Here is a 21,940-nt window from a genome sequence, read left to right as displayed (position 1 = left end):
GGCTTCATCTTTTCATCATTTGAGGAATGCAATTAGTCAGAATGTTTGAAAAGTATAAATCCAAGACGCATCACCCATGGCCAAAACTATCTTTTAGCATATTTTCTTTATACTTTTATACTATACATTTTTAATTCTAAAAAAAAAAAAAATGTAAGCATTGAGCATTCCACAACACTTTCCCTCTTAACACTTTACTGACAGAGATTAATTAATGAAATGCCATAATAGGTCTTTTAATGTAATTCATTACTGAGACCAAGCCAAGATCAAGAAGAGTCCCTGAGACTCCCAAAGCCTGGAAATAGAATAGGGTATTTTATTTTTATTTTAAGCTGTGAGCGTCTCTCCAGGATGTCCTGTCCTTTGCAGCAAACACTTATTTTTTTCTTTCGCTCAGAAGCATTCTCTTGTGATTGATTAGTGATGAGTCACACTGGCAGGGCAGGCTAAGGAGAAAGCAGCCACGCCTGGCAATACACGCAGTACTTGGTCTGTTTAAACAGGTCTGTGCCATGAGTCTCAATATGATTACAATGGCACTCTGGGAGGTTGTCCAGAGGCCACTGTGCTCTCTGATAGTTGCCGAGCTCTGACAACAGAGGAAATTTCAGGAGAAGCTCCACATATTCTTGCACGTGTATTCTCTCATAAATAAGCATTCCCTTCAAAGGCCACACAGAGCCCCTCAGTGGACAAACCCGGAGGATGCTGCACTAAGCAGAATAAGACAGATGTTCAGAGAGACATGCCTCATGATCTCACTCGTGTGTACGGTGTAAAAGTGGGGATGGGTGGGATAGGAGACATTGATCAGAGGGTGAGATGCCTCCATCACAGCTGGATAAATTCTGGAGATCAGTGTACAAGGGTGACCGTAGTGAATCACACTATATTGTTTACTTAAAATTTGTAAGTGTCTTGGGGTTTCTATTGCTGCAAGGAAACACCATGACCAAAAGGCAAGTTGGGGAGGAAAGGGATTATTGGCCTTACACTTCCATACTGTTGCTCATTATTGAAGGAAGTCACGACAGGAACTCAAACAGGGCAAGAACCTGGGGGCAGAGATGATGCAGAGGCCATGGAGGGATGTTGCTTACTGGCTTGCTCCCCATGGCTTGTTCGGCCTGCCTTCTTATAGAACCTAGGACCACCAGCCCAGAGATGGCACCACCATGAGCTGGGCCTCCCTATTGATCACTAATTGAGAAAATGCCTTATAATTGGATCTTATGGATGCATTTCCTTAACTGAGCCTCCTTCCTCTCTGATGACTCTAACTCATGTCACGGTGACGCACAAAACCAGCCAGTACAATAAGAAAGCAGATTTTAAAAGTCTTAACCCATGGGTATTGATGGATATGTTAATTTGACTGGGATAATTAGTACAATGTACATACATATGTCATACTACTACACCACAAATGTAAAATATGTACAGTTTAAGGGTTTTTTTTTCCAAAGGCCAGAAATAACTCTCTTTTCCTATGGCTGAGGAGTACGGTAAGGAGCATTCAGAGAGACTCACATTGCTACCCACTAAACACACAGGGTTGCATGGCTTGTAATTCTGAAGAATGTTCTCACTCTTCCTCTGTCTCTTCTCACCTTCCCGCCCACCAAACGCACACGTCTTTATGCTTTTTGTATCAAACGTATTTTTGTTTACCATCTGAAGAAACTACATAAAAATAAATCGCTGGAGACAAGAATCATGAATTGAAACCATCTCAAAGATTTCAAAAACTTCAAGGTCTTACATCCTTGAGCTCAAAGTTGCTCAAAGCACAGAGAAAACTCACCTAACGGCAGATATTAGGATAATACCTAAATACCACACCGCTTTCTATCAACAGTCTGGGTCAACAGACATTGCCTCCCACACTGGGTACCAAACATAGTGTAATGGTGTGATTTTCTTTTCCATCTTCACCCACAGAGTCAGTCACGGGCAAGGACCATGTCATTACCCTCACACCTACAGCAGTGACGCAAAGGCTGAAATCACAAATAAGTAAATAGAAATTAAAACAAACAAAACCTCCCCTAATGTCACACCAGATTGCACAAGAGCAAAACTCTGATTCTGTTAAGTCAGGAATTCTGCAATGCTCTGCCATATCAGGGGTTCTGAGATTAGGGGAAGTGCTACATTTTCAAAGGGATGGGGGCAGACTGAAGTGAACACAAAAGAAAGCAAACATCTCGAGGAATAGTTATGTTGTGAGGTGGGCTGAGAAGAAACATCTAGCCTTCAGAAGATTCTCACAAATGACCTATAATGGCTGAGCACACCCTAGGGACAGTTGCTCTTTCGAGAAGATGTAGATTGGTTTTGCCTGACTCCCCATGGCAGAGTTAGAGCCACTGGCTGGAAACTCTACAGAAGAACCTTCTTAAACAGCTTGGGGTTCTCTGTGAGAGACTGTAGGCTAAATGGGAAGGCAGAGGACAAATTGATCTCATAGGAAAAGTACAGTGGTGCTTAATCAGCTGCATCAGAAAACATATAATGTCTCTTCTAAATCCCAGATCTGCTCCCAACAGATTCAGTGCACAGGTGGATTCCATATGAACAAGTAAGAGCCTCAAGTGATTAGTGGGACACATGACTGTTCACAGAACTGTCAGGTAATAAAACTAGAGAATAGTTATGATGATGTTTCTGAAGGCAGTAGGCTGCTTTTTTATGTGTCTGGGTATTTTGCCTGCATGTATGTATGTGTACCGTGTGTGTGTAATACTTTGGATGTCAGAAGAGGGTGTCAGATCCCCTGGAATTTGAGCTACAATGATCATGAGTTGCCATGTGGGTGCTGGGAAGCAAACTCAGGTCCTCAGTAAGATCATCCAGTGCTCTTAATTGCTGAGCTGTCTTCTCCAGCCCCAGGGCGAGCCACCTGAATGGAAAAGGAGGGGATCTCTGACCCATGAAAGAACTGAGATTTAGAAAAGTGAGATTTAGTTTGGTTACATAAGGTTAGTGGTATCAAGCCAGGACAGACAAGATCCCAGGCTATCTGAACTAGACCTGATAATTCCCAGGGCCTCCACAAGGTGCATTCCTGGTGAATGAACCCCTGGCCATGCTCAACACTAAGACTGTAAACAGCACCTGATCTCAGAATGGGAGGCATTGTCTGGAGCTGGGTGCTGATCCAAAGGATCCAATATGATGCCTGTCACCACTGGCTGTACCCATAGCTGTGAATGTTGGCATCACTGTCCTGACTGCACTTGCCATTAAGCTTGTGGTGCCTTTAGACCAGGAAGGCCATTGGCATAGAGGTGGACACACACATCACAATAATGCTGACCCCATAGGAGGACTCTGACATGCACCTGGAACCTATGACTTCACATGATTTCCAAAGCAGCCTTTTAAATCAGTTTTGCGGTTGTTTGCCACCACTTGTATCTCAAATATTCCCCAGCTTGGCAGCAGTACCTTGGCTCCCTCCACATAGAAGGCCTGCTGAGGAGGCTGGAATGTGTGTGAAGGAGGAGATGGAAGCACTCCCGGCTTCTATCAAATCACTCCTAGCTTTCGGCTACTCATGTGCAGGATTCCATTGAGAGTTAATCTGGGATCATCTATCAAAAGACACAGACATTTTAAATATCCCGGGGTTTTGTTTAGAGATCAAATTTCAAAGTTTTGACTGCATCTGGAGTGTTTGCCTTGAGAATGAATACCACAGCAAAGGCCAGACAACTGCCATCGCCCTTGAAATAAGCAGAGAGCAGTGGACAATGGAGTGGTGACCCACCAGAAGAAATCATTCCACCCTGCTCTGGTTGGGTGAAGCGTGAGTTTACAGAGTCTTCATAGGTCCGTGGGTAAGAGGTTACTTAAAGGAGCACACAGCCTCATCACTGAGAAGCCCAACCCAGCTTGGGGGACTCACCATACTACATCTGTACAGCTCTCTGCAGGACCTTCAGGCAGCTCTGCCCATCCCAGTGGGAGGGTGTATTTCCCCCTCCATTATAGCTGCTGAGATAACCTTGGTGGGCTTTAAGAATTTGCATGCTTCTGAATTTCCTGAGCCTCGTAAATTCAGTTTACTTCTGAAGTCTTAGAAGCACCCTTAGTTCCCTCTGTGAGGGATTATTTCAGTTCAGTGGAAACAGCCACATCAGCATGGTCACAGAGACCAGGCTGTGTGAGCACCTGCTGCTTCCCTTTGAGCTGAGTCTAGCGTTCAGCCATCACTCCTAAGAGGCTGGATGGATCATTCAAGCTTGGAGACACACAGTGGCTTCCCTGCTTATGACCTGGGCCGTTACTTCACTCCTATGGGTCTCTATATCCTTTGTCATAAACTATGGTACTTCACGAATTGATAAGCAGGAACAGTAAGTGGCAGAGACCTGGCATGTAAGTGCCCAACACTCTTGGTCCCTTGCCTCCCTCAGTCCTTGTCCTTGATTCTTCACTCACTTGCTCACCAGAGCAGAGTGGCAGGTTTCTCCAAGATACACAGAGTGGCAGACAAGCCCAGAGAGGTCAGCAGCAGCTTTAAACAGAACACAACCGTCCACCTCTGTTGGAATTTTCCCACGGGGACTGTGTGATCAAAGCAACTCGTGCGCAAAGATTTCACAGCAATGGCAATATCTTACCATAAAACCAATTCTCAATGGTATCACCCATCTACCTTAAATAAGCTGCTCTAGAAATATAAGCCGGCAAAAACACATGGCAGGAAGTTGATTGGCGGCAGATACTGCCTGGGCTCTAATATAAGACCTTAGGGTGTTGCATATGGCGTGGAGGAGACTCTGCTCTTATCCTTGGATGCTCTTTTAAACAAACAAACAAACAAAACTGGCTTTTGAGAGGCCAGGTTTTGTTCTAGATTGTATTAGTCAAGGATCTAACCCCTCCCCCAATTCCATTTTTGTTCTCTATTGCCTGTCTATGCAACTTTGTGCTTTCCTGTTAATGTTAAATAATACATAGTTACAATCTTGATGCTTTCAGATTAAGATATTCTAGGCTTTTTCAAAACACATTCCTCATTCTACAAACAAGGAGACAAGGGGCAATATTGTCACATTTTTTTCCAGTTGCTATAGAGCTTCTGAGAATCATTCCATTTATTTTAAAAATGTAGCCAAGAGAGCAATGAATTACAATCTTGGCAGCTGTGATGTCCAGCCTTTAAGGGTTACTCATAGCTATAAAGTGACTACACACTATTTCCTGCCTTACTTAGGGTCTTGAAACACAGTTTCTCATTTTCCTTCTCTTCCTCCACCCATCTTCCATTCCCCCATAGTAAGAAGATGATAACTTCTCACATCTGGCTTAATCACCACCACCACCACCCCCAATCGGTGTTGAGCTGTCAAGCCTTTTCCTACATGTCCAAAATAGGGTCTCAGTGCCAAGGTAGCCAATGCTGGTTCTGTCAGCTTGGCTAATGGCATCTGATACTGTGTTACAAAGTTTAACCTTTCCACTGTTCAGTCGGAGGCTTTTGACCTATCAAGCCTTACAGACATGCCTCTTACCTTCTACAAATCTATGGGAGAACAAACTCTTCAGACCCCAATAAGAACACAAAGCCCATGATCTGATCCTGTAACATTGTCTCTCTTTATGCCTGAAAACTATCTTGCCTCTTTTTTCATAGTCATCAAATGAAGCTCGTTCACTGTGACCACGAGAGAAAATTATAAAAATCAAGCCAGCAAAGATTTCCACAGGGAAAGGCACTAATTGTTGATGAGCAGAGTGAAGCAATAAGAAGCAAGATCTTAACTGGAGTCGTGGTTAAACCTTTTTAAGAATTTCTTTGTTTTATGTGTATGCCTATGTGCCTGAGTGCATGTGTGTGTACCACCCACAGACACCAGAGAAGGTTGTCTGGTCCCTTGAACTAGAACCATAGGCACTTGTGAACTGCTGTTTGGGTGCCGGGAACCCAACCAGGTACCGTGGGAGTGTAGCCAGCTTTCTTAGCCACTGAACCCTCTCTCCGCCTCCCAGTTAAACTTTCTGCTGAAAGTGTCTAATTATAAGCTAGGCCGTTTCATTTTAAGTCAGTCAAAAGTAAGACCAACCTCTGTGGTGTGTGTGTGTGTGTGAACTTTATTCATTCAGCTCCAGGCTTAGAATTCAGTAAAGTTTCTTCTACCTTTTGTTGTTGTTGTTTGCATCAAACACTTCTAAAGAGGAAAAAACTGGAGAGGAGAAATTCCGACTGCTCTCATATGGTTCCTCATATGGTTAAACTGTCTAGCAGTTTCTTTCCCTGCTCTCCCCTGTATGCATGTGGACACAGAACTCTCCTGCAGAGAGAGCTCTCCCCAGCTTCTCCTGTAGGAATTCCCAGACTCTTGTTTCTGTTGTTGTTTGGTTTGGGTATTTTGGTTCTGTTTTTTAAAACCAGTCTCTCTGGTTATTTCTCTCAGAAATAATGTTCCACTAGCCCTGTGGTAGACTTTTCTCTTGTTTTCTTTTTAAATTGAGACCGTTTCACATCTGACTACTTACTATAAGCCTTTATAAGCACTTACTAGAAGTTTCCACTATATTCCCATGGATCAGCAGCTTATACAGGGTCTTTGCAAGGCCACCTGCATCCTGTGTAGTGATTCCTGGCAGCGGCTTCAATATGACTAGCGCTTTGCAGTTGTTTAGTGGTGATTAAAAACTGGGGGGAGTAGACAAATTAAAGGAGCATGTCAGGGAGTTCAGGTTGTCTCTTTGGGTCTTTTCTGTAAGAACTTTTGATGTCCCCATCGCATGGTGATCCACAGGGTCTTTATTGACCATTAGTGTCAAAATATGATTCAAAAGTTTGTTTTTCTTTGGAAACGTTTTATCTAATTAATTCCGTTGTAATAAAGGCTAGTATTTTATACCCAGCGGGCCATACTTAACTTGAAATGGAGTGTTTCAAATACACAGCTGCAGGTAGCACAGCTATCTTTTTCTTTCTTTTCTTTTCTTTTCTTTTTTCTTTTTTCCAAATTAAACCTAGTTGCTGCTGGCTTTAGGAAAGCCAAAAACTCTTTCTCTAACTTTCATGACCTCAAAAGGTTCCTATGCCAGGGCTTGTTCGACCCCTCCTGTCTTCTCTGTGTCCCTCTCCTCTCTCAGCTCTGGGGTTGGGGGGCTTAGTCAGCCCCAGGCGCTTCCAATTCTCTATCAGCTTTAAGCGCAGCTTGAAGGAACTCCTCAGCTGCTGGTACAGCCTCGCGGTCGCGTTCGGCTTGGGGCTGACGGGACACGCCCAGTACTTTCTCTTCGTCCTATGATTGGCTCACGAGGTCACATGAGAGCCCCGAAGGGTTGGAATTCTGACTTGTGGCTTTTGGCACTCCTTTTTCTTTTTTAAAAATCGCTGGGTCTGTGGCTCTCTCCTGGGGCTCGGTGCCATTGACTGAGGCTGGAGACAGCTGCGAAGAGCCACCGGCAGCTGAGGTGGCAGTGGAAACTCTCCCGAGATGTTCAGCCAGGTGCCCAGGACGCCGGCTGCAGGCTGCTACTATCTAAACCCCTTGACACCTGAGAGCCAGGAGATGTACTTGCGATTTGATCAGACTGCCAGACGCTCTCCCTACAGGATGAGCCGGATCCTAGCACGCCATCACCTAGTGACTAAAATCCAGCAAGGTGAGTTGCGGGCACTGCCAAGGTGCCGCTTATTTCTGTTGGCTCTGTTTTGTGCTGCTTACAAAGTTATTGTTTGCGCTGTACACTGCACGGATTCTTATGCCACGCTGCGTGGAACTCTTTCAGATAACTTTAGACTTCGGTTCTAAGCAGTCTGTCACAGCACCGAGCGCCTCATAACTAACGAAAATATCCCCAGTAGGACGTGAATCATGAATTCCTAATCCTCAGTGTGTCAACAGAGCAAATGAGAAAGGTTTACTCAGTGTGTGTCTTGGGGAGCTTTTCTGCAGGTAAACTCATACTCTGGTCACATTTAAAAGTGGACACTTGTTTGTTTAATTAGGGAGAGAGCAGAGAGCTGGTGACTAATGGCCCAGCGTTTACAGTACATCTTCATTGAAGGGAAACAGTAAGAATCTAAGCTTAAGGCCATTGGACTGACAACTTGAATTACAGTCTCTTCCTGTCTGTGTGCTTGTGTGGATAGTCACCACTGATTTGTTGACACCGTTTTCTTGCTAAAGGATAAATGTGACTCCTCACCTCAAAACAGAGCCTATGACTACACACACTTAGGAGCACTGGTTTCCTAAGGCAAGTTGACAGTACTGTTTACAAGCTGCTAAGTGATCCTTTTCTATTCTCAAAACATTAAAAACTCTTGTACCCCAAACATGAATAAAACTCATGTTTTGTTTTGTTTTGTTTTTTTAAGGCTTAAAGCTTATGACATGCCCTGTGTGGTACAAATTTGAAGATACCTATTTAAGAGACAGACACATCCATTCACAGTCAATAAATAGTCACCTAGCTCCTAACTACAAACTAAACTATTACATTGGCCCTATCAGGAATTTTCAAGAGCTATTATGAAAATACCGTTCCCAGTTAGATAAATGAATTTGAGATTATATTGAATTTTAGAGGGGAAGTTAAAGTCTGTAATCTTAAAAGATCTCACTGTAATGTCTCCAAAAGGAACAATACACATTCTAGCAGCGACATTTAATGAGATTGTTTCCTTGGAAATGGGCATTTGTTTGCGAAGGTTCAGGAACTGGCTATGTGTGAAGGATACTGGCGCGGCATACCAGTGTGATTGCAGGAAGGATATTAAGTCACTCCATGAACTCTGTGTGCAAGTCTCACTTGAATGCAAACAAAAGTATTCCCTGTGGCTCGATTTAAAAATACATTCAGTTGAGAATAAGAACCAGCTCCATCTTCTATTGAGAAACTACTTACGGTGGGGGTATATTGGGCATTAGGTATATAATCCTATGGACACTGAAACTTTCCAATCTTCTTTATATGTATTGTTAGTCATTGACATGTTCCTTTGGGATAATGGTTGTTTTGGGTGAATTACCATTCTTGGTGAAAGTGGGTCATTCTTACATATGGACACCGTATCTCTGTCTGTGTTTTATTTTTTCATACTTAGAAAATGTGAGGAGTCCCCTTGGGTGGTTTTTTTTTTTTTTGGTTGTTTGTTTTGTTTTGTTTTTAATGGGGTAATGGAATGATTGGAACCAATGGATTCCTAAACGTTAAAAGCTACAGGTTGGAAACAGGAAAGAATCCTACCCTCTAGTGGTCCAGAACTCATGATGGGTTCAATATCGCGCAATGTTTAGTGAGCAGGTACAAAGTGATTTTATTGGATTTACTATATTGATAGGTTGGTGTGGTCTCACAGCCCAGGATGCTAAAATTTGCAACATATCAGTCTGTGAGAATTATGAATGCTAATTTATTTTTCTCTCAGAAAAAAGTGCTTATAGTTAGGTGCCGCTTTAGATCCATTGTAAAGATGAGAAAACAGAGGCAGATCCCTATAGGAGGACTGGCATTTGAACACAAATCCTGAAACTCGTGCTCTTCACCGAAGTGTACTGTGTTTGGGCTTTTATAATGAATGCTAGATAAAACGCCGGCCCTCTAGTGGGCTTGGGGTTCTATAATATACCAAAGACGTGTAAGTACGGAGAGCAAGCACCCTATTAGAGTCCTATTTGGCTCCTCCTCCTCTGATTTCCAGTCAGGTTTTATTTCTATAGTGGGAGCAGTGTACTGTGAGCTTTGGTATGTTTGGATGGTTAGTACCCAGTCGTACAGGACACCTAGTTAAGGTACTAATAATCTTTCATTATCCAACTAAAGAACAGTGCATATAAAGTTAATGTAAACACGATATTTGTAAATCAGTGTCTTAAAATGGCAGCCCCAGCGGTAAACTTCCAGCACTCTCCTTTAGATCTCTCAGAGAAACGTTTGCACGTTGAATCAAGATAATTTGCAACACGGTGGCTGTGACTTCTCGTGGCTGGTAGGAAGATTACAGATGAAAGTCAGTTGCTCTCTGATGACCTCATTCCAGTGAGCTAATCATTGAATGGCATGGCCATGATTCAAAGGCAGATACACTCATGAGGAGGGAAAACAAGAGAGGGAATAATGGAACCTTTGATGATGCTTCAGATCCGAACTGGTACCCAAACCAGAGACGAATCTGAGCTTGCTCATCTAGTCGCATAACCCAAAACTTGCGCACTTGTTGTTTCTCTAGCCTCTTGCATGACCACTCTGTTGTTAATTCCATCTAAAAAGAGAAAGGTTTAAAACAGAGAGCCACAGAGCAGAGTGAGAACCAGCTGGAAGTCACACTGCTACAACCCCTACCCTTACCAACCTGTTCTTCCTGGAATCAATTGGGAAATTGTTGTGGGAGACATAGAAAGGGAACAATAATGGGTCTCAGTAGGACTTATTTTGCTCACCAGGATGAACTGCAGAGAGAGAGAAAAGAAGACATGGGTGTGAGGGCAGAGTGATGCCAATGCAAGATAGAACTGGATTTTTTCCCCTAAATTTTATTAGAGTGAAATATATACATCTTAAACCAACCATGAGCAGCCATTTAAACTGTATTGAATGGTCATTATTATAGTGTTTCCAGCCACTGCTCTAGTCTACCTCTACGACCTTTATGTCTTACTGGAACCGAGACTCTAACTAGCTACACACCTTGCATACGGAGGACCACACAGTATCTGTCTATTGTGACCGAATGATTTCATTTAAGCCAACATCCTTTAGGTCCATCTGAATTACGGTATTTTCACTCAACTTGTTTCCATTTGAATGCTGGGTAGTATTCCATTGTGTTTCTGTGCCATAATGCCTCTTTGAAATGTAGCTGTTATAATCTTCATGCTGTAGAAGAACTGGACTTCCATTGCTGCTCTCTTAGGATATCAGAACATCGTGGTCTCACATAACATACACACACTTTTTGAAAAAGCCAAATCAAAGCAGACCTATAAATATGATTGGTTTTTTGAGGGGAGGGGAACTATCTTTTTTCTTTTTATTTGAAATTCTCAAAACCCATCCTGATATAGCCCAGATTTCAGTAACATATATCAACAAAAGGAAAAAGTCAGGGATCTAGGCTCTGCTCCAATATTCTCTCAGACTCTATGATGGCAGTTTCTAGAACACCACTGGGCCTTTGCTTCTTGGTGAGCAATATGGACAGATTGATCACACACACACACACACACACGATTTTCCTGGTCCTACTTTAGAATTCTCTATAATCGTGTCAGTAATTCTTTGTATAGAACACAGAGAGACTTAAACACAACGTGAGAAAAACACATAAAAGAACCACAGCACCTCTGTGGTGTGGAGTCAATTGGCGGCTTCTAATTTTTCTGAGGAAAGCGGCAAAACAAATTCAGGTTTTTGTTCTGCTCTTGCTACTAACTGCTCCGATGATTTTGGGAAACACACAACTTCTCTAGAACTTCTTTTGTACAATAAGGGTTTGGATTAAGCTCTCTGTAAAGGTTCCTTCATGTCTGATGTTGGCGAATCCTGTGTTCGTGAGTATCTCTTGGGAGAAGGAGGGTTCTCCTGTCCTTGCTGTCCTCCCAGCATCCACCTGTGTGTCTGATCTGACTGCTTTTGTTATTCATGTCCTAAGACCTCATGAGGATGTGTAGTCTGTGGTCTATTTAAATGGCATAATTACTATAATTATAGAGAAACTTTTTTCCTCAGGGCTCCTGGCCTTAATGTGGAGTTGTTGTCATGTCCAGTCTGTCTCAGGGCTATCGTGGGCAGGCTGTGTCTGTGTGTGCCCTTGCTTGATAAGAAATAGAGAACTCAGGAAATCTCACTGCTAGGGAAAGTAGTGGAAGTTGGGCTTTCTCTTTTCCTTGACGTTTAATCTAAGATAATCTTTAATCAGCCACAGCAGCTGAGTTTAACTTAACTGAAGCGGAGGATGCTTCAGTTTCCAGCTAATTCAAGTGGGTGTGGGTAGCATATTTTCTCTCCCCCATTACTGTGTCAAATGGCATCTTGAGAATTTGCCCAACCTAAGTGGTGAGCATTGCCTGTCCCTGGTGAATGAGGACCTCACCCCACCAACTAGGTATTGTCAGACTAAATTAAAGGGTCATTTGTTCCTCTGAAATGCTTGGTCCTTTCTTAACTTACCCAACTGTGTTCTGAGTAAGAGGGTGAATGTGATGGCAAAGAAAAAGGGGAGCCCAGAGAGCAGGGAATGTACCCATCGCCTTGCCCTGTTGCTCAAGCTCCTCGAAAAGGAGTGTGGCAGGTGGCATAAGTCACATTTGCTAAATCAGAGCCATCCTCTCTTCAGTACGGGTGACTGGAGGGCCTGTTCAGAAAAGGTACTATTTTACCAAAGTTACAGGTGAATGGGTTAGTGGCTCAAGAGGTTTAAACGATAATGCTTAAAATCTTACTACATAGTAAAAACAAGGGTCAACAAGTATACCCCAAGAAGAACCTAAGGAAAGAGAGACATGCATGTGAGCATAGTGGGCCATGCATGTGAGCATAGAGGGCCATGATTGTGGGCATAAAGACCATTTGCCCATAATTGCAGGTTGCTGCTCTGAGTTGCTGGTTCCAAAAACAATTCAAACAGTTCTTCAATCTGGATTCTGTGGCAGTACTTTAAGGAAGTGGGGATTAATTTTCTCATCTTTTCCATCCCCCTTCAACTGTACTTTAATTCTTAGTAAAACTCATGACTAGTGGCTGGCTCTTGAAAAGTGAGAGTCCTCGTATTTATGGGTAATGAAATTATAGGCAGAGATAGAGGCACGGGTTATCATCCCAACCTCCCAAATCAACATCAGAACTCCTAGCGAGTGTTGATTGATGATCCAAAACAACTGAGCTTGTGAAGAGCAAATGACAAGTGATTTCAGTCAATGTCTCCTTTAAAGGGGAAGATGTGGGTGGGGCCTTAACAGAAATGTCATTACAAGGATGTTCTGTCTCTGCATCTAGTTATGAGAATACATTAAAATACATACAAGAAGACAAAACCAACAACAAATTACACACCAGATATTTGGACAAAATAAAGATCACATTAAAAATTACTTGACATTTCCATGGGGGCAGTTGGAACATGAGTTGGGTGTGGAGAAAGGTATCATATGCTAGTTTCAGATAGCTTGTAGATGAATATACAACTCAGTAAGATAATAAGAGAAAAAACAATGGAAAGAAGAAATGTTAATTTATAAGATAAAATCAAAAAGCATTATTACACAGAAGTACAAAATATACAAGGCCCTAAACAGTTATTCAAAATGGGCCACAAATTGGATTTTAGCTTTACGTCTCTTAGAAAGGAAAAAAGAAAAAAAAATCACAATTGAGAGAGGGTGTTCCAGGTCCGTAAGCTTCTTAAAAGACTGGATGTTTAGAGGAATTTCCTCCAAAATCTCTATCTGAGAACAATTTCCCACACCAGTCTAATAAGAAGTCTTGAGGGATGCTGTGTCTGCCCACTGCTACAGTGTGGTTCCCTTTAAATTTTTAAAAACTTTATTTATCTTATTTGTGTGTGTGTGTGTGTGTGTGTGTGTGTGTGTGTGTGTGTAAGTGTTTTGCCTGCATGCTTGTTTGTGGATCCCATGTGTATCTGGTGCCTATGGTGGTCAGGAAAGGGCACTGGATCCCATGGATCCTGGAGTTGTGGATTACTGTGAGCCACCTCTCTGGCCCCGTCATTTACTTCTTACACCTAGCAGTATAAGGGCTTAGGACTACCACAAGTTATAATTCAGTGAAAGCATCTGGAGAGGGGTGAATGGATGTGAAAGAGGTTAGGCACAGTCTTCTGACGAGATAAATCCAGCACAGAGACCATGTACAAGCCGTGCTCCCAGATCTGCACTGTAGGGCAGGAATCCCAATAGATGAGTATTCCAGAGGGAAATGCTTCTGAGGTTGAGTAACTTGGGAAGTGATGCATCTTCTTCCCTTTCTTGAATATTCACACGCCATGAAGGCTCAGAGAAACTCTGCTGCTGCAGGAAGCACATAAGGTGTGTGCTTTTAAACTGCCACTCTTTGTCATGAAATCACTGTCCACCAGACACCAGAGAGCGGCGACTTCCAAAGCCAAGGTCCTAAGGACTGGGTGAAAAGTGCTGATTGAGGAAAGTGTGTGGCCTGCGGTTTGTTCAGATAACTCTGTTTTTGCTTCTTGCGTGCATCAGGCAGTACATAGTTAGAAGTCATATTTTTGGACAGTGACATTGCAAATTTTCTGTCTTGAAAAATGACCGATATGTAGTATATTTGATAATAGTCTTTGCCTTCCCTAAACTCCTCCTAGGCCCTCTCCCACCTCTCCCTAACCACCCCTACCCAACTTCATTTTCTCTCTTTAAAACAATCAAAACAGGGAGAACAAAAATGAAAGTCAAAACAGACAAATAAAGAAAAGAAAATTCAACTGGGTAGAGGCAGGCTGATTAGCTCTCTCTCCTTTTTTTTTTTTTAATTAAAACAATAGAATGAAGATTCTATTCTGAGAGGACAGCCCCTGCTCATATTTTGAACAGAACATTGAGAATGTGTTAGAGCAGAGTTTTTAATTACCACAACAGTATAACTAGTCCCAGAGAAGTCTAAAACCTAAGTACAGATGAGCTGGACCCAGGGGAAGGATTGCTTCCTGGCTCTGAGTTGCTCTAACAGAAGTCTTGGATGAGTTCTGAGGTGGGTCTGGCATTTCTGAAGCTAACTGAAGATTTTCTAGGGCTGTCTGGAAGTGGAGTCCTCACCCACAGGGAAGTGGGATGCCCTTCAGCTGCATCAAACTCTCTCTGGCTCTAGGTGTCAACTCAGAGAAGCCTGGGTACTAATGGATGGCACCTGTCACCTTTGTGGTCCAGAAACCTCTTTGGCTGCATTCAGTGGATAGTGTCGGGCCCTTCCTGATCTCAAGAAGAAGAAAGCACTCTCAGCACCGTGGGAGAAAGGGAGCTGGGCAGAATGTAGGACTTTGATTCGTAAAATCTGTTGAACTGAGGTTATCAGCAACTTTTAAATTCCCAGGGAGCTTCCAGATACATTCTTAATATATTTTCCTCTGCTGGCAAAGACATTTGAACATTTATGTGATGTACAGTGTTTTTTTTTTTTTCTAAACAAATTCACAATGTATCAAAACGCTATAGGGGAACACAGGAATTATCCACCCTTTTAGCTAGCCTTAGCCTTTTTTAAAAAGTCATACCAGACCAATGAAACCATCTAGGGCAGTACACATTACCGTCAAAGTTTATGCACCAATGTTCAGAGAGACATAAATTCTCTCCTCTCTCTCTCTCTCTCTCTCTCTCTCTCTCTCTCTCTCTCTCTCTCTCTCTCATTTGTATCTAAAGGAGTTAGAAAGAAAGAACATCAGGTGAAAAACAACCTTAAACTTGCCGAATATACTACTGCTATTAGATGAAGAAAATCAATGGGAGTAAATCCAAAATATCTGGCTGTACTGACAAATGATTCCTCCTAAGGTACGGGAATACATTTTAAAAGATCCTTACAGAGGCAAAGCTGACTCAAACGTAAATGATTGATGTTACTCTGCCTATCAAAACAGTCTGATGACCACTCAAGTGAGTTAGTGTAGCCAGGGGTTGGCCAGTCACCACATACTTGATTCACATCACAGCTTTCCCTCTCTGGGTTCATTTGAAACACCATACATATGGATGGTAAGAGCCTTTGATTACTAGTCAGTTTCTATAAGTGAATAGTTATTCTTCACCTAAATTTGGTTCACAAAATAATACACTGAGGAAAGTTTGTATGGCTATAAGGTTAGAGTTTCCTCTTAGAGTTTTACTATCATGAAATTTCTTACAATATTTTAAGTTTTGTAAGATTCAAGAAAGACTGAGTTTTCCAAATGGATCTATCTAAGCAAAGCTGGTATTCTTTTCTATTTTCTTTCATCTATATGGGTATTTTGCCTGCTTTTATGTATTTGTACTATGTGTGTGCATGCCAGTGGAGGCCAGAAGACTGTGTTGGACCCCCTGGGACTGGAGTTGCTGATGGTTGTGAGCCATGTAGGTGCTGGGAAGAGAACACAGATCCACTTCAAGAGAAGCCAGTGTTCTTGACCACCGAGCCATCTCACCAGCCTCCAAACTGGAAGTGTTAAAGGAGAAATATAAGGAACCCACCCAACATTTTGAAGGATACAAAATATTTCCTATTAAATAAACTTCTCAAAATAGACAATGAGATCCCTTCCAAAACCCTTGTCACCAGGACCTTTGTATGCCATGTGTTGTGATTCTCCTATTCATGGCTGTCAAACTGCCTCCTTATCTGCCCTTGGTGTCCCAGGTCGGAGAGCCTGTGAACGTCCTTTCCGGCAAACTCATTCACCTGTGGTGCTTCCAGGTCTGCGGTCTGTGGCAGACAAAGCTGCTTAGATGTGTTTATGGCTGGCTTCCTAGAAGAAGGCTGGGCCAACCTTGGCAGGAAGGCAGGGGAGTCAGCCATACAGGATGTCCTGAAGATGCTTTCGAAGGCTCTGCTCTCACAGGAACTCCTCTGTTGCTCTCCCATACATTCAATGTAAACTCACAAACTCTCAGAACCTGTAGTCCGGGAGCGGCAGGCTCTTTGGGTTATGTACCTTGATTTGAATTCTCCCATCCTATACCTTCTCAGTGTGATCTTGGTGGGGTTTCTTAAGGTTTCCTATGATTTCCAGTGGATAGAGTGAAGTTCCTAACTGCAGCCAAGTTATTAAAAGGATAAATGAAGGAATATAACTAACCACTGAACATAGAACCTGAAGTACACTAGATGTCTGGTGTAAGAAAAGACGTATTGAACATCCATGGACAAGAACTGTCAGGTTATGGTCAAAGAACACACCATGTTTACCATTGTAGTCATACATGCCATAGTTGTGTGTGTCTTCAAAAAGTACCTGTCCCAATTTTTAAATTATACAACAAGGATTTTACAAGATCTTTCTTTTCTTTTCCATCTTCCCTTTCTTTCTTTCTTTCTTTCTTTCTTTCTTTCTTTCTTTCTTTCTTTCTTTCTTTCTTTCTTTCTTCCTTCCTTCCTTTCTTCCTTCTTTCCTTTCTTTCTCTTTCTTTTTCTTTTTCTTTTTCTTATTTAACTACAGCAATGCCTATTCCCCCTCCCAAATGTAGTTTTCTTTCGTTAGTAGTGATTTTTCCCAATGCTCTGGACAGGCCTGAAATGATTAGTGCAATCCCGTAACAGCAAAGGCTGTGGGCCTCTTGGGTTGTAACAAAGCTATTATTTGATTCAAAGTGTCCCTGACGCTTGACATCAAGTGGTGATAAATCTAGGGCTGGTAGAGGACAGGAAGCCTCAGGAATGGTCTGTAGCAGAGTGAAGGACTGAGGGGTAAATGGAGGAGAGAAGTCAGATCAAGGCCAGGAGGGGGCGATTCATTCATCAGTAACAGGGAGATGCTGTGTGTGGGATATCTGGGGGCAAACTGCAGCTTCCATTACCATCGGTGCCCCTCCAGATCAGAGAGTGTCTGCGGTAGAAAGCTCACTTAACCTGGACAAGGGATGGTGTGAGTACGTCACCTGAGTCTTCTGGATCTAAATTCCCTCTTCCACACATCAATCTGTAAACAGATCCCTCTATAACTGGTGTTGTAATGGTGTATGGCTTAGTACCAAGTAAGTCATGAAACCTTATAGAAAATGCTGCTTCTGCTAGCATTCTGTTTTCATTTGGGGATGGGCAGGGAGGCTGCAATAACCAAGGACCACAGACTAGGCCACTGAGACGATAGAAATTTGTGAGCAAAGTGCTGGAAACATTGGCACCTTCTAGGGCCCCTTAGCTTCTAGATGACCATCTTTGACCTTGGCCTTTGTAACATCATCCCTGTGTGTTTCTGCATCTCAATCTTGTCTGATTAAGACAACAGTCAGATTGAACCAGTCTACCTCTGCTATCCCATCTCATGTTTGCTATCTCTTCTGTCTCCAGTTATAGTCATACTCCAAGCTACTGGGGCTTAGGACATCGGCACACAAACTTAAGGGAGATGCAGCAGGTGAAAACCTTGACCACGACTATATTGTCCAGTTTCATGTTATATTAATAAGTAGAAGGAAAGGTCATTTTTATCGAGTGTCTTACAGTCTCCATTACTAGTCGCTTTCCTCTTTCCTGTCATTCAAACCCACAGAGCAATCATGAAGGTATCTCATAGACACTGGACACCCCTAATCCAAAGGTTTGACATCTGAACTGGACCCCAATCTGAAGGTCATTGAGCGCCAAGTGGAAAATTCCTCACTTGGCCTCAGGTGACAGGATGCAGTCAACATGACCACACACTGAAAACATTGTATACGATTGCCCTCCGGCATAAGAAACATAAATGAATCTGTGTGCTAAAACCAAGGCCCCATCCCCAAAGATATCTCACCGTGCATATGTAACTATTTCAAAACCTGCAAAACAAGTGGGAATCTGAAACACTTCTGGTCCTGAATATTTCCAATAAAGGCCACTCAATATGTACCCCACCCCCACCCCCACTTTCAGAAGAGAAACCCGGGAATAGTGACTATAAGTTGAAAGACAATAGATGGAAGAATAGATCTTAAAAACTTACCTGACTCCTTCGGTCCAAATTAGTGTGATTCCCTGGACTGATATGAATGCCCAGGTTTAATTTTACAGGAACTTTCCAACTCCAAACGTTCATGTAAAGAAGTACCTAGGAAATAGCATGTAAAAATGTGCAGAAGTTTTGCTTTTTAAATTCATTAGAATGGAGTCAGGCAGTGGTGGCACATGCCTTTAATCCCAGCACTTGGGAGGCAGAGGCAGGCGAATTTTTTTAAGTTCAAGGCCAGCCTGGTCTACAGAGTGAGTTCCAGGACAGCCAGGACTATACAGAGAAACCCTGTCTCAAACAAACAAACAAACAAAGTTCATTAGAATGGAAAGCAAATGTTTCTGCATGGCATTGTCTTACATATGCATCATTATGCCTTGCTCTCATTTGTCCCCATGCCCTTTGACCTCAGCTCTGCCCCTTTCTCATGCCCAGTTGTTTTCTTCCTCTTCCCAGTTAGGTCCCCCTTCTGCTGTCTGATCACATGAATCCCATTGCCTTCTGTGTCTTGCCTTCCTGAAGATCTTGTTCCCTCCTTCCATGGACTACCCTGTAGTTTCATCTCACATACATGCAAACACACATGCACACATATGCACATGCATACATAATACACTCACACATGCACACATAGATATACACATGCATCTGCACACACATATACACATGCACACATACATATATTCACACATACACACTCTGTCTCATATACATACATACAGATACACACACACACACACTATATATATATATATATATATACATATATATATACACACACACACACACACACACACACACACACACACACTGTCTCACACACTCACACATACGTATGCTATCTTAGTCAGAGTTACTATTGCTGTGATGAAACACCGTGACCAAAGCAACCTGGGGAGGAAAGGGTTTATTCAATGTACACTTTCCCATCACAGTCAGACATCAAAGGAAGTCAGGGCAGGAACCTGGAGGCAGAAACCGATGCAGAGGCCATAGAGGGGTGCTGCTTACTGGCTTATTACACATGACTTTCTCATGTTGTTTTCTTATAGAACCCAGGACCACCAGCCCAGGGGTGTTCCCATCCACAATGGTCTGGGCCCTCCTTCATTAATCACTAATTAAGAAAATAACTAACATGCATGCCTATAGCCCCATTCTTATGGAAGCATTTTTTTAAAATTGAGGCTCTGTCCTCTCAGATGACATAGGCTTGTGTCAAGTTGACACAAAACTAGCCAGCACACAGACACATATTCATATACTCAACCATACATATACTTTTAAGTCCAAGTACCATATATAAGGGAAACATGGTGTTTTCCTGATCCTGACTTATTTGGCTGAATTGTAGTGAATTTCAGTTTCATCCATTTTTCTTGCAAATGTCACAATTTCTTTCTTTCTCTTTCTTTCTTTCTTTCTTTCTTTCTTTCTTTCTTTCTTTCTTTCTTTCTTTCTTTCTTTGCAGCTGAATAAAGATCCATTGTGTATGTGTATCCTGTTTTCAATGTCCGTTCGTTCGTTTATTAGTGATAGCTAGGCTAGTTTTCTTTCCTCACAGCTGTTTTGAACAGTGCAGCAACAAGTGTAGGTATAAAGTGTCTCTGCTAGATGTTGATTTTGAGTCCTTTCTCATATGACCATGTGGAGGCCATGGGGGTGGGGGGTGCTGCTTACTGGCTTGTCCCCATCCACAGTGGTCAGGGCCCTCCCTCATTAATCACTAATTAAGAAATAGACTGTGGCTGCTCTATTTGTAGTTTCTGGAAGGCTCTCTAGACTGATTTACCTAGTGACTGCACGGGTGGTGAGTCCCTGCCAGTGGTAAGTAAGCATCCATCTGCCTTTTCCCATGTCCCAGAAGCATCTGCTGCCATTCTTTTATTGGTGACAGCCATTCATCCTCGCTGGACTTAGATGGGATCTCCGAGCAGCTCTAGTTTGTGTGTCTCCGGTGGTTGAGGATATTGAATGTTTTTTGAGTATTTATTGGCCATTCGTATCTCTTTTTAAGACCTGTTCTTCAGTTCATCAGCTCACCTATTGATTGGAGGATGGTTTAGGGCTTTTTCCTGCTTAGTTTTTGCAGTTCTTTCCAAACCCTTGATATTGATCCCCTGTTTAATGTGTAGCCAGAAGAGACTTAATGCCTAGTTGACAAATTAAAAACTGAGCTCTCTGTTTTCCATGCTAATTCTAATAAGTTTTAAAAAGATTTTAATAGTTTGCTTTGCTTAAGACTGTCATCCCCATTAATTGGAGAATATTCTTTATATTTATTGTATCCTTCAGCTAAGAAAGAAGAAACAGAAATATGATATTTGTTGAGATTTATTCTTAAAAGTAAATTTATTGACATTTTGACAGATACACCGTATGAAAGCTTCTGGTTCATTGATTTTTTTATAAAAAATATATACTTTTAATCCCCTCAAGATAGATATTACTAAAGACAGAAAATCAGTACGTACAGCCTTCTGCATTCATTATGAAATAATGTTAATTTTGAGCCTTATAAAACCCTTATTTTATAGGATGCAATATTTGACGTTTATGTATGGCATGAAATGAACCCAGAAGGCTATGCAGCATTCTCTTAGTGGCTTGACAGTTGGGGGAACAATTCTAAGCTCATTGTCTCATTGAAGACATAACCTGTGTAAATATATTCATGTGTGAATACATCCAGGTATGAATTGGTTTCACCGTCACTGATTAGGAAGCCTTGCTCCCTACAATCTGTTTTTGTGAGACATGAAAAACCATGAATAAGTCTTTCTAGTCTAAAATGTTTCAGAAAGCTAGGGAGTACGGTGGAGCTTCCAGGTCAGCACCAGCTTGTTTTATCCATGTTCTAGAACTTGAGTGTGTGGTGTCTTCAGCAACAGGATCATGTCATTGAGTTCTTGAGAGTAACCAATGGCCTTGGTGGGACAGAGGGACATCACTGACCAACAATCCGCAAAGAACTATCTTGTTCCTGGCATTGGTCTTTTTTTTTTTTTTTTTTAACTTGTTAGCCTGTGGTGTGTAAGAAGAGCACTATTGCCCCGTTACAAGTTTAAACGTTCCTAATCTCATTTCCCCCAAATCATTGCTTTGCAATGGAATACTGTGGCACTTCCATGACTGGTTCTGTGGCGCGCTAATGTAAACTCACCTGACAGAATAAGGACGCCTGGCAGCAGGCACCTGCAGTGGTCAAACATTAACTAACTAAGACAAGAAGTTGTTTCAGAGTCCACGTTTCCCTCCTCCCCTGCCTCCAGGTTCCCAGTTGTGGTTTGCACGAGGCTACTCAGTTTC

At 42.3% G+C, this 21,940-nt stretch overlaps 1 protein-coding gene across 9 annotated transcripts in view; it reads left to right on the top strand.

Moving 5' to 3' along the window:
* Positions 1-21,940, top strand: part of Stard13 (StAR related lipid transfer domain containing 13) — a 199,974-nt gene that overhangs the window by 36,123 nt on the left and 141,911 nt on the right. For 2 of the 9 annotated variants that reach the window (XM_021161874.3, XM_085837486.1), the window contains exon 1: positions 7,312-7,635. The exons of 4 other annotated variants lie outside the window; for them this stretch is intronic. In XM_021161874.3, coding sequence (XP_021017533.1) covers positions 7,467-7,635 — 169 coding nt within the window. In that variant the 5' untranslated portion in view covers positions 7,312-7,466. Of the gene's footprint in view, positions 1-7,309; positions 7,636-21,940 lie in introns of those variants that run through there. 3 more of the 9 variants (XM_029477488.2, XM_021161875.3, XM_085837488.1) reach the window with 3 other exon arrangements.

Source organism: Mus caroli, unplaced genomic scaffold (assembly GCF_978045245.1).
Source record: "Mus caroli unplaced genomic scaffold, Mus_caroli_1 scaffold_4, whole genome shotgun sequence".
Lineage (NCBI taxonomy): Eukaryota > Metazoa > Chordata > Mammalia > Rodentia > Muridae > Mus > Mus caroli.
Note: the sequence above shows the minus strand (reverse complement) of the source record. Positions and strands in the feature narration are given on the sequence as shown.